This window comes from Equus asinus, unplaced genomic scaffold (genome assembly GCF_041296235.1).
Source record: "Equus asinus isolate D_3611 breed Donkey unplaced genomic scaffold, EquAss-T2T_v2 contig_803, whole genome shotgun sequence".
In the NCBI taxonomy this organism is placed as follows: Eukaryota; Metazoa; Chordata; class Mammalia; order Perissodactyla; family Equidae; genus Equus; species Equus asinus.
This window is the reverse complement of record NW_027225520.1, coordinates 2,701,999-2,713,866: the sequence shown is the minus strand read 5'-3', so window position 1 is coordinate 2,713,866 and position 11,868 is coordinate 2,701,999. Positions and strand designations below refer to the sequence as shown.

The 11,868-nt window shown below is 45.0% G+C and overlaps 2 protein-coding genes across 17 annotated transcripts in view; both read right to left on the bottom strand.

Annotated features, from left to right (window-relative positions):
- Positions 1-1,231, bottom strand: part of LOC139044380 (sodium/hydrogen exchanger 9B2-like) — a 54,606-nt gene extending 53,375 nt beyond the window's left edge. Inside the window, exon 1 of the mRNA XM_070503876.1 lies at positions 1,035-1,231. The gene's annotated coding sequence lies outside the window, so the exon portion shown is untranslated. The remainder of the gene's footprint in view (positions 1-1,034) is intronic.
- Positions 1,232-1,657: 426 nt separating this feature from the next.
- LOC139044382 (dehydrogenase/reductase SDR family member 6-like) overlaps positions 1,658-11,868 on the bottom strand; it is a 30,480-nt gene continuing 20,269 nt past the window's right edge. For 6 of the 16 annotated variants that reach the window (XM_070503891.1, XM_070503893.1, XM_070503890.1 and 3 more), the window contains 4 exons: positions 10,605-10,718; positions 6,900-6,958; positions 6,230-6,322; positions 3,011-3,660 (listed from right to left, as the gene is read on the bottom strand). In XM_070503891.1, the coding sequence (XP_070359992.1) occupies positions 3,607-3,660; positions 6,230-6,322; positions 6,900-6,958; positions 10,605-10,718 (320 nt within the window). In that variant the 3' untranslated portion in view covers positions 3,011-3,606. Of the gene's footprint in view, positions 1,780-2,338; positions 3,661-5,974; positions 6,323-6,899; positions 6,959-10,604; positions 11,096-11,868 lie in introns of those variants that run through there. The other 10 variants (XM_070503885.1, XM_070503883.1, XM_070503884.1 and 7 more) reach the window with 7 other exon arrangements.

Sequence of the window (11,868 nt, the reverse complement as noted above, 5' to 3'; positions counted from 1 at the left end):
TCTTGACCGGAGGCTAAAGGAAATGCGGCTTCCTGCTGTTAATCTTCTAGGGCAACAAGTACACCAGCTTCTAGGGTGAGATAACAGGCTGCTGCCTGGGAAGTACAGTCACTTGACATGTTGATAGTTCTGAGAAATGCGTTCTCGGGCAATTTTGTTGTGCAAGCATCAGAGTGTACTGAAGCGGAACAAAATGTGTGACCCCAAAATGTGTTCTTTCAACATGAACATTATTTTAGGATTATTTGTAAGAAAAAAAAGACTCAGAGGTTTTTCTTGTTACCTTCACTTTAAGCGCCTAAAAGTGATACAAAAACCTGTCTCAGGAAGCGAGCTATGTCACCTTGGTGTGACAAGAACGAGGCAGTAGAGCGGGAGGAGCCTAGAAAAGCCTGTTTGCTGGGCTCCCCTCTGTCTTCTGTTTCTGCGTGGCCAAACACTTGTTTTCCAAATGTTTGCTCCTTTTCTCCTACCTGTGAACTGCCTTCCTACCCTCTGAAGCCCCTGGCTCTCCCCACCCCCAACATCTTTTGTCTTCAGCTGAGGATGGCATTTAAGGCGAGGGCCTCGGCCATTTTGGCAAGTTACTTGTTTTCCTGGGTTTCTCTCGTGTACACACGCTATTAGGCTTTCCTTCTCCCGTTAGAGTCTCTCGTGGCGATCTGATCATAGAGCGGCCAGAAGAGCCAGAAGGCAGAGGAGCATCTCTCCGCGCCCCGCAGCGCGCACGCAGCCCCGGCGGCAGAGCCCGCACCGCCGGCTGCAGGGCCGCTGACGCCCCCGCGGGAGGCCCGGGCAGCACGGCCGCCCCCAACTCGACAGTGGTGCCGGCTCCAGCGGCGGCGTCTGGGCGCAGCGGCACCTCGGCCCACAGGAGCCACACCCTCCGGTTGTTTTAAGAACTAAAATAAACGAGAGAAACCCACGGCAGCAACAACTAACAAGTGAGCGCGCACACAGCCACGCACCCCAGGGCCGCGCACGCCTCCGCGCCCCCGGCCCGCAAGCCCTGAGGCCCCGCCGGTTCCGCTTACCCTGGTGTCTCGGGGGCCCAGCTCGCGGCCCGCGGGGGGCCCGGCTGCGCCGCGGCTCAGGGACGGGCGGGCCCGCGGGGGACCCGGCTGCGCCGCGGCCCAGGGACGACCGGGCGGGCTCCCGCACGCATCGCCCCAGGCGGCGCCCCGCCCTCTCGGCGCGGGAGACCCGGGCGGGCCCGCGGCCTCCACGGGTCCGGGGCTCGGCGGCGCGGCGCTGGCGGCCTTAGGCGCTGTGCGGGCGGGGAGCCGGCGGGAAGGGTCGGGCGAGGCCGCGCGGGGAGGGCGGGCCGGCAGCCCGCGGCGGGGAGCCCGGTTCCCGGGCCGGGCCGTCGCGCGCTCCGGGCGCACCGCGGCGCGTCTTCTCTGAGGCGCCGCGAGAACAGGACCCTTGCAGCGAGCGGCGTGGCGGGCGGCTCGTCCCCTCGGCCGCGTGTTGGCTCGAGCCTCCCGCTGGCCCGCGTGGATGCTGCGGTGCCGGCGGCAGCCCGCGTCCCTCCCCTCCCCTCCCCTCCCTTCCGCTTCGGGTCTGCCTTCCCTGATTGACCCCGCCACCCGAGTGTGAGCCTGGGCGCGCGCCCCTTCCGGGGCATTTCCATGTCCTTCAGAAATAAAGAATTTCTTACCTGTTTTTTGCTCCTTTAAGCAACTGCCAGTTTTAATCACCGCTGTTCAGGCGAGACAGACAGTGTCCAGGACCATCCCCAGCAGACAGGAGCCGCTCCTCCTCGTCTCTCAGGTGCTCCTTTGTGGACAGGATGGAGGAACCCAAGTCCCGTCCCATGACCTGGCTCAGGCCGTCTACAATGGTTATTTTCCTACACTGACTCTTCCTCCCTAAAGCTTGAAAGGCTTCTGGTGACATCCAGCTTCCTCTTACCACAGGAGTGAAATGTATTTTTCCTTTTCTTTCAGTCATATGCTCCTCATTGATCCATCAACCTGATTAATTAACCTTACTTTAGAGAACATGAACTTTTGGGCTCCAGTTTACTTTTATTGTTGACACTGTTTTATAGTTCACAGTTAGCTCTGAGAGAACTGACCCTGAGGGTCATGAGTTAATGTTAGAATCCACTGCAATTATTATAACAAAATGTTATCCTTTCATTGTCCATTAAAAATTTCCTTGTTAATGTTAATTAACATTCTAAGAGAAAAGACTGCTCATTTATTATCTATATGTGCATCATACCATTTGGTCTTTTGAGGTAGCTACAAATAAAAAACAAACACAAAACGCTAAAACTAAAAGAACAAGAAAAAACTTCCTAGTACTCTCTCATACATGAATTTACTTGAACTTTTTCTTGGAACTTTTATTTTCTTTAGTTTTGTTTCCTGTTATATGATTCATTTATATTTATTTATCCAGAGACTATTTCTAAGTTTTATATCCTCCTGTCTGTTATCCTGGAATTTGGTGAAGAAATCTATACTTAATCTAAAAAATATCCCTCAAACTGATGATACTGCTGATGCAGATCAAGGCTGCCCGCTGGAGAGAAGCCCAAGGCGTCCTGGCCTACATACCGATCTACATCATCCTCCGGGAAGCACAGGACATCCTGACCTCATTGATCTGATTCTTACCCAAAGTTCTAGGACCACCCAATAACCAGACGCCACCTGCAAAGACACCATTTTAACATTTTTTTCATGATCTTTCCTTTGTCTTGTAAAGAAATAACTCACATACCTATGCCTTATAAATTTAGCCCTACCCTCAACCCATTGCAGCCCTTCACCGCCCCTGGGTCCTGTCCCCATGCTGCAGCTCTTCACCGCCCCTGGGTCCTGTCCCCATGCCTGCAGCTCTTCACTGTCCATGGGTCCTGTCCCCATGCTACTCCATGCTATTCTCTTAATAAAAGAGCACTTCTGCCAGACCTCGAGAGTCCAAGAAATCTTTCTTTTGACTCCTCGGCTCGCCAAGCCTGCATCACTGCGTTAGTTAACTATTATGTTTCTTAGGCTCATGTCAAATGTCATTGTTTATTTTAATAAAGATCTTTTAGTTAGACTAAGAAAATAGTACTTAATTACAAGTGATAACATCCATTAAGTATAAACACCTGATGATTATTTTTATTTTATATAACAGACCAACATATAGTTCTGAATAGTCTATAGTTCTTTTAACATAAGTTAGTGAAGCCAAACTCCTTCCTACCTTTGCTGTTCATTTATAACGGTGTAAAAATTTTAAATTAGTATCCACATACAGACCAATGCAGACCTGAACAAAAACATCTGAATATTTGGAAATAGAAATGAATACACTTTTCTTTTAAAAAACTTACTTTTTTCCTTCATATTTTAATTTTATATGCTTACAAATTGAGGCTTATTTTAAAAACTATTCTTTTGCAGTGATGTTATTAAGCTACAATGATTTCAAAAGAGATTAAAATATTTAAAGAATCAAATTCTTGTGAACAATGACATCCTTAAAAAGGGCTTGTTTTCATTAATATTCCATTAATAGGAAAGAGATGATGAGTGAGTTTTCTTCATAGCCGGGTTTACAGTGTATAGGAAGGGCCTGCCTTCCCAGCAAGGAGATCCTGAATCACAAGCTCCAGCCTCCATCAATGATGACAGGATTACCTGTGATGTAGGCAGACTGTAGTGATAAACACAAGGAGACCCAACAATTAGCCAGGTTTAACACAGGTTGTGTTTCTTCAATTTTTGTATGACTGAGATAACTAAACAATTTACTCTCCTGGTAACAGGAAACTTCACTTAACAAACAGAATTTAGGAAAATTAGAATTAAGTTTCGGGTGATTTAAAACTTCTGAGTGTTCTTGTGATCCAGAGCTAAGTGGCCTCTAGCTGGTGTTTGAGCATGTATCACATTCTACGCAGGGGCTATTAGGTATTTGGTCTCAGAATCAGAAAATTAAGCAGTTTGGTGATATATACCCATTCTCCAAATTAGGATAAAGTCGAGGCTAAAATAGTACACTTTAATTTTGAGACTCAGAACTATTCTAAACTAGCTGAGTTTTATGCCACTAATAAACTTTTGAACATAATCAAGTGTGTCAGTCATAAAGTGGTGGTGTCAATTTACAAATAGAATTGTTTTAAAAGATGGTGTATATTTAGTTGGTCAACATACACAGGTAATTCCACGAACTGGAGCATGCTAAATGTGTTTTTAAAATTTATGTGAATACTAATAATTATCTATTGAACTACAAAAAAATATTCTATACTAACTTCAGACATCTAAATCTGTGTAAAACTAAAGGAGTTAAAAATATTACTGTTTTTTCCCCACAGAATTTTTCATTTTCTAAAGAATTCAAGGTGAAGTGATCCTTGTGGTAGAGGTTTAACAGTCTTTTAACTTAAACATGGATAATAAAGACTCAAATTTGTGTTCTTAGTTTTAAACTCATCTAAAGCCTGAGACGATGGAAGAGGCAAGAAGGAAAGACATCATAATAGAAGAACAGAAATTTTTTTTTTTTAGGAAGAGTAGCCCTATGCTAAGATCTACTGCCAATCGTCCTCTTTTTTTTTTTTTTTTTTTGCTGAGGAAGACTGGCCCTGAGCTAACATCCATGCCCATCTTCTTCTACTTTATATGTGGGATGCCTGCCATAGCATGGCTTGACAAGCGGTGCATAGGTCCACACCTGGGATCCAAACCAGTGAACCCCTAGCCACCAAAGTGCAGACTGCAAACTTAACTGCTGCGCCACCAGGCTGGCCCCAAGTTCAATATATGAAAACGGATCATATAAAGCAGATAAATCAGTTTATCAAGAAACAACCCCAATTCCCTCAAGTTTTTTTAAAAAGGCAAGTTCTCTGTTTTATATATGGACTCCTCTGGTCTCCTCTAAAAGGCCAATGGTCCTTTTGTTGCACATTTCAAGCCAGAACATTTCTAAATATTTGGTAACTTAAGTTCTGGCTAAACAAGGACAATTTAGCTTATCAGCAGTACCTCAAAATCAAGTGAGCTCTTCTGAAGATATAGATTCAGAGAAATCACAAAAGCCAATGTATGCTCCATTAATCAAATGCCTAGCAATTTCCCCAGCTATTAACAGCTGTTGTAATAGTTCTGACAGGTAGTAACTGCTCTGTCACTAAAACATTTCAACCCTTCTATCTGCCACATTCATCAACCACCTCATGTGCACCAAATCACTGTAAAGAGGAGCTAAGTGGCCAGTGACACACCTCTCTCCTGCCTGCTCCCTTTTCCTTCTTTCTGCTCACACGTTAGTTTCCAGGGCATGTAACATTTCAAGACATAACATAGGGGGATATTCTTGTGCTCTATTCCTTATAAATGTAGTTTCTGCCTTCACAGTTGTAAGCCATTTAAAAATATACAATAGCCATTAAGGAAGAAACTGGGGGGCTGGCCCGGTGGCGCAGTGGTTAAGTTCGCACATTCCGCTTCTCAGCGGCCCGGGATTCGCTGGTTTGAATCCTGGGTGTGGACATGGTACCGCTTGGCATGCCATGCTGTGGCAGGTGTCCCACATATATAAAGTAGAGGAAGATGGGCACGGATGTTAGCTCAGGGCCAGGCTTCCTCAGCAAAAAACAGAAGGACTGGCAGTAGTTAGCTCAGGGCTAATCTTCCTCAAAAAAAAAAAAAAAAGGAAGAAACTGGTTACTAAATAGATGCAAAGTGGAAAGAGACAGAATTAGGAATTTCCATATATGATGACAAACAGTAAAAATTCATAGGAAAAGAGTCAGTGGGATTCTTCTAAATAAGTTTCCAGTAAAACTAAGAACACCAGATGCCAATTCTGTGTCTCCTGGACACAATTATATCTGGTTAACTCTCTCCCCATTTCACCTGAAGCTCTCATGATTTTGGAGGTTCGTTTGATTTACACTTAATCAAGGCTTCCCCAACTGTAATTTTTGAAAGTAACTGTTTCTCATAAAATTGAGTGATTTAACTTTTTTCCATCCTCCATTTTATTTGCTACAAGATTTGGTGACATATAAACTTGAATGAGGAAGAGTTAGTGGCTCAGATCAAAGTGGTCTTTCTTTGAGCAAATTAAATCAGAACTTATCCCTACCTCGTAAATGCAGCAACTTAACGATCATATGCTGTAACTCTGTAAAATGACATTACTTGATGAGCAAAAATAGCGGGCCAATGTGATTGAGAATAATGACCTCCCTGGGAAGAATAGCGCTTACTTCATCAGAAGCCAGGTACACGCAGAGCAGGGCTATTTCTTCTGCGGTTGCAAATCTTCCCGTCCTCTGTCTCTTCAGGAAGTCGCTCCGTGCCTGTGACCAGACACCACACCAGACATCAGTGGTGTGAGCTAAAGTATGAACTCACTGGCAGCTCCTTCAGGAGGCAAAGCAAGAGAGATCTACAGAGGCCACTGGCCTGCTGCCTCGATTATTCACGCATGATACATGAGAGTATCATTAATATTATTAACTGTGGGCCACGCAGGACTATGGTGACTCCTACGCTGCTCAAACTATTTGTGTTATACTAAAACCTACAGACACTGTGACAGATCAGGAAGTTAATCTTAAAGTAGAGGGTTTTAAAATTTTTCTGAAAATGTGGTGAAATATACATAATATAAAATTTATCATCTTAACCATTTTTAAGTGTACAGTTCAGTAGCATGAAGTGCATTCACACTGTTGTGCAACCAATCTCCAGAAGTCTCTTCATCTTGCAAAGCTGAAACTCTATGCCTACTAAACACTAACTCCCCAGGCCCCTCCCCCAGGCCCGGCTACTACCCTTCTACTTTCTGTCTCTATGCATTTGTCTACTCTGCGTAAGGAAGAGGGCATTTTTTTTAACTAAAAGATTTAAACACATTTAAAATAGGAGACATACCTCTTCAGGGTTTGGTCTGGCTTGTATTCTTTCTTGCAGAGATGGGGTATCAACGGTTCCTAAATCAAAGGGTGACATTCAGCTTGGTTACTTACTTAGACTGAAAAAGAAATTGGCAACTCAACTTTAAACTTCCTTTCCGTAGGATACAGGTACCAGAGAAATCCTGTCCATAACTTGGAACAGCAATTTCACCTCTTCTGCCTGCCCTTTTATTTCATAGGCTTATAACTTCTTTAACAGCATTTCCATGATTTTTAAAAGCACAGACTACAATTCACTATGACACTAGGCAGGGACTCTGAGTGAAACACCAGCATTTTAGTCGCATTACACTGACATGATACTTTATGGACTGTATGCAGTTTTACAGGTATTATCTCAGTAATCCTCACAACAACCCTGAGGGCTAGGTAATATCACACAATTCTTTACCAGTACAAGGACCCACATTGTCTCAATGATCTCAAAACCATTCTTTGCTGTCACGTTCACTCTGAATCCTCAGGGACAGCTCCATGCTTGTCACAGTCCTTGGTTCTAAATTTTCCTCATTATCTTGCCAGTTTTCATTGGCTTCAAATTCCTATTTTAACATTGTTTCATGTTTTTCATTGAAAAATATAATTTACAATATTTTACTTAAAAAAAGAAAAATAAGAATGACACTAAAATTTTTACAACCCCACTTAGTTCACCTTCCTACAGAGCAAGTTCCCCAGACTTTTTTTGTTAACGTATGTAACCTGTAAATTCTCAGGAAGCCTCTTTCTGACTGACAGTACTCCAGGAGGCCACACGGTCTTCCTACGGTCACGGAAAATGATCTGCAGTCATCCTTCAGGTCCATCTTTAGAGCGGGCTCCTCACAGCACTGCAGATTTGAGGTCTGCTCAGAAATAATTCCTTAAATTTATGACCATTTGCCATTTCTCTGGAGAGGCTGGGAAGCTTCAAAATTTGCACTTTCTGACACTTTTCTGTCTAAGAACCCTTTCTTTAGCTTCTTTCTCCTCTCACATTTTACTCGGAGGGGCGGCACTCTCCCCACTCTGGGATGAAATTGCCTTCGCTACATTGCCTGGTTCATTAGAAACATTTTATACCTTCCATGTCACTGCAGCCAATAGTGCTGATAAAATTTCTGAAACCACATAACAAAGACCCCCTTGTATCCAGTTTCAGACAACATTTTTTTTTTTTAAAGATTTTATTTTTTTCCTTTTTCTCCCCAAAGCCCCCCGGTACATAGTTGTATATTCTTCGTTGTGGGTCCTTCTAGTTGTGGTATGTGGGACGCTGCCTCAGCGTGGTCTGATGAGCAGTGCCATGTCCGTGCCCAGGATTCGAACCAACGAAACACTGGGCCGCCTGCAGCGGAGCTCGCGAACTTAACCACTCGGCCACGGGGCCAGCCCCTCAGACAACATTTTGCTTACTTCTCTCATCAACAGCCTCCTTAAAGTCCAAAATTTCACCAGCAGTGTGCTCAAGATGCCTTGAGCTTCTCTAACACTCTCCTCAAAATCCTTACAGCTTCTACAGCTTCCTCCCACTGAGGAAAATGAGCGTCACATCTTACATGTGGCCAGTATGAATGGCCATTAAATGAGAGCTGTGGATCAAGCCTATGCCTTCTGCTTCATTCCACTGTCACCTGACTCTGCTGTGTCCATGGCACAGGCTGACACACCATGCTACTGTCTACCCAAGTCGTGCTGACCAGCTGTGACTCTACAGCCATCAGCACCATCCCACACACACTCATTCCCCATCATGTTTCCTTCTGGGACTGGGTCAGTGAGTCACAGCTAGTTCCTTGTCCCAGAGAATTTGATAACATATTTTCCAATCTTCTGAAAAGGCTAGCTGCTAAAACAATCACATTTTCCAAATCATTTTGCCATTTATTCCACCGGGTAAATGGTACCAAGAACAGCTAGGCTCAGGTATCACCAGTTTGTATGTTAAAACCAAGTGAAACTGTCTCTTCTGTATCCTCCTGTTTCTTAGTGCTACCGATGTTTACCTTTTTAGTCCAAGAAAAATTATACACAACACCTCCATAAGGGGAATGCTGTAGCTTGAAAGTGACAAGAAATTTTCACATATTGAGGTATATGGGGTAGCTATTTTGGTTTAAAACTGATTTGGCTTGAACTAAAGACACCTGACTTATAGCCTATCAAACATCTGCCTTAACCATTAAAGAGGGCATTATGCATTATCTCAAAGTAAAAGAAGGCACTCTTTGAAGATAAGGATGCACACTTCCCCTCCTGTGCCCACCAGTATCAGAACTCTTTAAAGATAAGTTCCCCTTCCTGACATCAGGGTCATGTTGACCTGCTTGCTAATTTGCAACTGAGTATCTCTCTGAAACTTTGATGAATATGTATCCTGGGTGTGTTTTATGGATGTTCTGTGTTCTAAAAAGGTATAAAACTGTACTGAAAACCATGCCTCTCTGGAACGCTTTCTTCCTTTGTAGAGACTGCCTGATTCAAGTAAAACGCACCTTATCTTTCTTATCTATAAAATGGTTATTGGTTATTCTGTGTCAACAAAAGGTATATAGTCGTCTTCCCTCTTTAATAAATCAGTGGTTTTCAACCTGAGGGGAGACCAGGCTGGATTACATCAGAATCTCCTGTGGGGCTGTCCAGCCTATTCCCCGTCAACTCCCCCCCAGATCCTAGCATACCCTCCAGGTCGTGAAAGGTCCCACAGGGAACTGCAATGCTTCCCCTCCTCAATCCCCACACCAGCTGTGAACTACTGAGAAAAACCTGGATCCTGGATGTTCATTTCATTTCTTTCCAGAGAGGAAGTTAGTAATTCTTCTTAGGTAGCCTATATTCATGTTGGTCAGTGGAACCAGGTGAAAGGGCATATCTAATTAATAGACACACCTACAGATATTAAGAAAATGAGAAGTCATTCCTAAGAAATAGGTTATTGAATGCTTTAGTTTGGACACATTGAATGTCCTTGCTACTAAGTTCTGCTTTTCTCCTTTCTTTTATGAGCGGTCAGCACATTTGGGTGAAGAGCCAAACAGTAAATATTCTTGGTGTTAAGAACCATTTGTTTTCAACTCTGCTGTTGTAGGATGAAAGCAGTCATTGCCAATACAAGAAGCAAACTGGGTGTGGATGTGTTCCAATAAAACTATATTTACAAAATAGGCGGTGGGCTGGATTTGGCCTGCAGGCCATAGTTTGCTGACTCACTTTGTATAGCATCAAGGAAGGTATTAATCCCTCCTTTTTATCCCTGGGCCAACCCAGGTGATTTCCACGGCAGAGCCCCTGTGTTCTGGGAGGCTCCTCTTACTTTCTTCCGCTGTCCTGTGAGCATGGGCTACTTTTCATCTTCCCCCCGACACAGTCATCCCTGGTCTGCTTCCAAAACAGTAAGCCCTGGTGACTCATGTCTCTTAACCCAGTGGTTTAGAATTGCCGCCACGTGCATGAGCAGCATGTAAACTGTTTGCCTCAGTGGCTTATTCCTGATGACTTAGGATCTCTCTCCCAACTGACTGTTAGACTGTTACCTTAACAGGATGGGACTCTTTCCCTTTTGAACTTGTCCCAATGACAGGCCACAGTAACAGGTAGTAAACAAGCTTATGGAGATCTCTCTCACAGTGGCAAGTGGGATGTCACAAAGGACAATTTCATAGCCCTGTGGAGCCTAACTCACCTGGACACACACAGTTGCACCTGATCCCCTGCTGGATGAAGTCTGCAGCCACGGACTTTGTGAGGCCAATCACGGCTGCCTTGGTTGTGCTGTAGACACATCTGTTCACAACTCCTGAGGATGAAGAGAAGGTTCGACAAGTGAAGGAATGAAAAACACAGTCTCCTCTAGAAAGGGAACACAAATTAGTGTCCCCAGTAACCAGTGTCATGCTTCCTCTCACCCCACTGTTTTTTAAAAATTGATATCAGGTTTTCTCCCTTAATAGGGTGAGTTTCTGAATTTAGGAAAATAGTATCATTATCGGCACAACTCAACTGAGACTCAGGTGTTGAGATGCTGCACTTAAATGACAAGTGGTTTTAGTTTTTCATCATCAGCTGGGAGAAACCTTAGGCAGATTCCAAAAGAAAATTAGGAGTGACATCGGCATCATGGTGGAGTGAGCTGTTCCCTTTGTCTCTCCCTCTTCGAACTACAACTAAATGGTCATTCATTGATCAGCAGAAGATACCCACACAGCACCTCAGGATGCCTGAGAGACCTGCGCAGCTATACATTTGAAGGGGGATGGACTACCCCTGGAGAGGTGGTGGAGATAGGTGAGTACTCTTCTGGTCCCCCAGCAGACCTGTACACGCATGCAGCTGCTCTCCCAGCTGGAGGCCCATAGTACTGCTGCAGCCCCAAGGGTGGGAGCGTGCCTCGGCGTGACCACAGGAACAGGTGATGGCAGCCCTGAGCCCCCGCACGATCGCTTTCTCGTCTGGTGGGAGAGCCCAGAGCCACTGCAGTCCCAGGGAATGGCTAGGCTCAGACCCAGTGGGGAGGCCCTGCCCACAAAGCACTAATGGCTGGTGTGACCTAGGAGCAGATGGCAGTGGAGCTGTGCACCCAGGCAAACAAATTCCCAGCTGCCTTGAATGCCCATAGTACCACTGCGGCCCCAAGGGGTGGACTGCAACTCAGTGGGACTGTGGGAGCAGGCAGCAGCCCTGAGCTCCTGCATAATCGCTTTCTTGTCTGGTGGGAGAGCCCACAGGGCCTCTGCAGTCCCAACAAGTGGCCCAGGCTCGGACAAGCAGGGCTGACAGGGATCACGGTGGGCTCAGATTACACAGGTGCTGCCCCCTCTCCAGTGGTGGCAGGTGGAATGTATGACCAGATACTATCAGTATGCAAATGCACAAATCCACCCCATTGAATGGTATGAAGTATATTAATACTCCTGACCAGAAGGAAAAAGACAAATACTCAGAAAGCA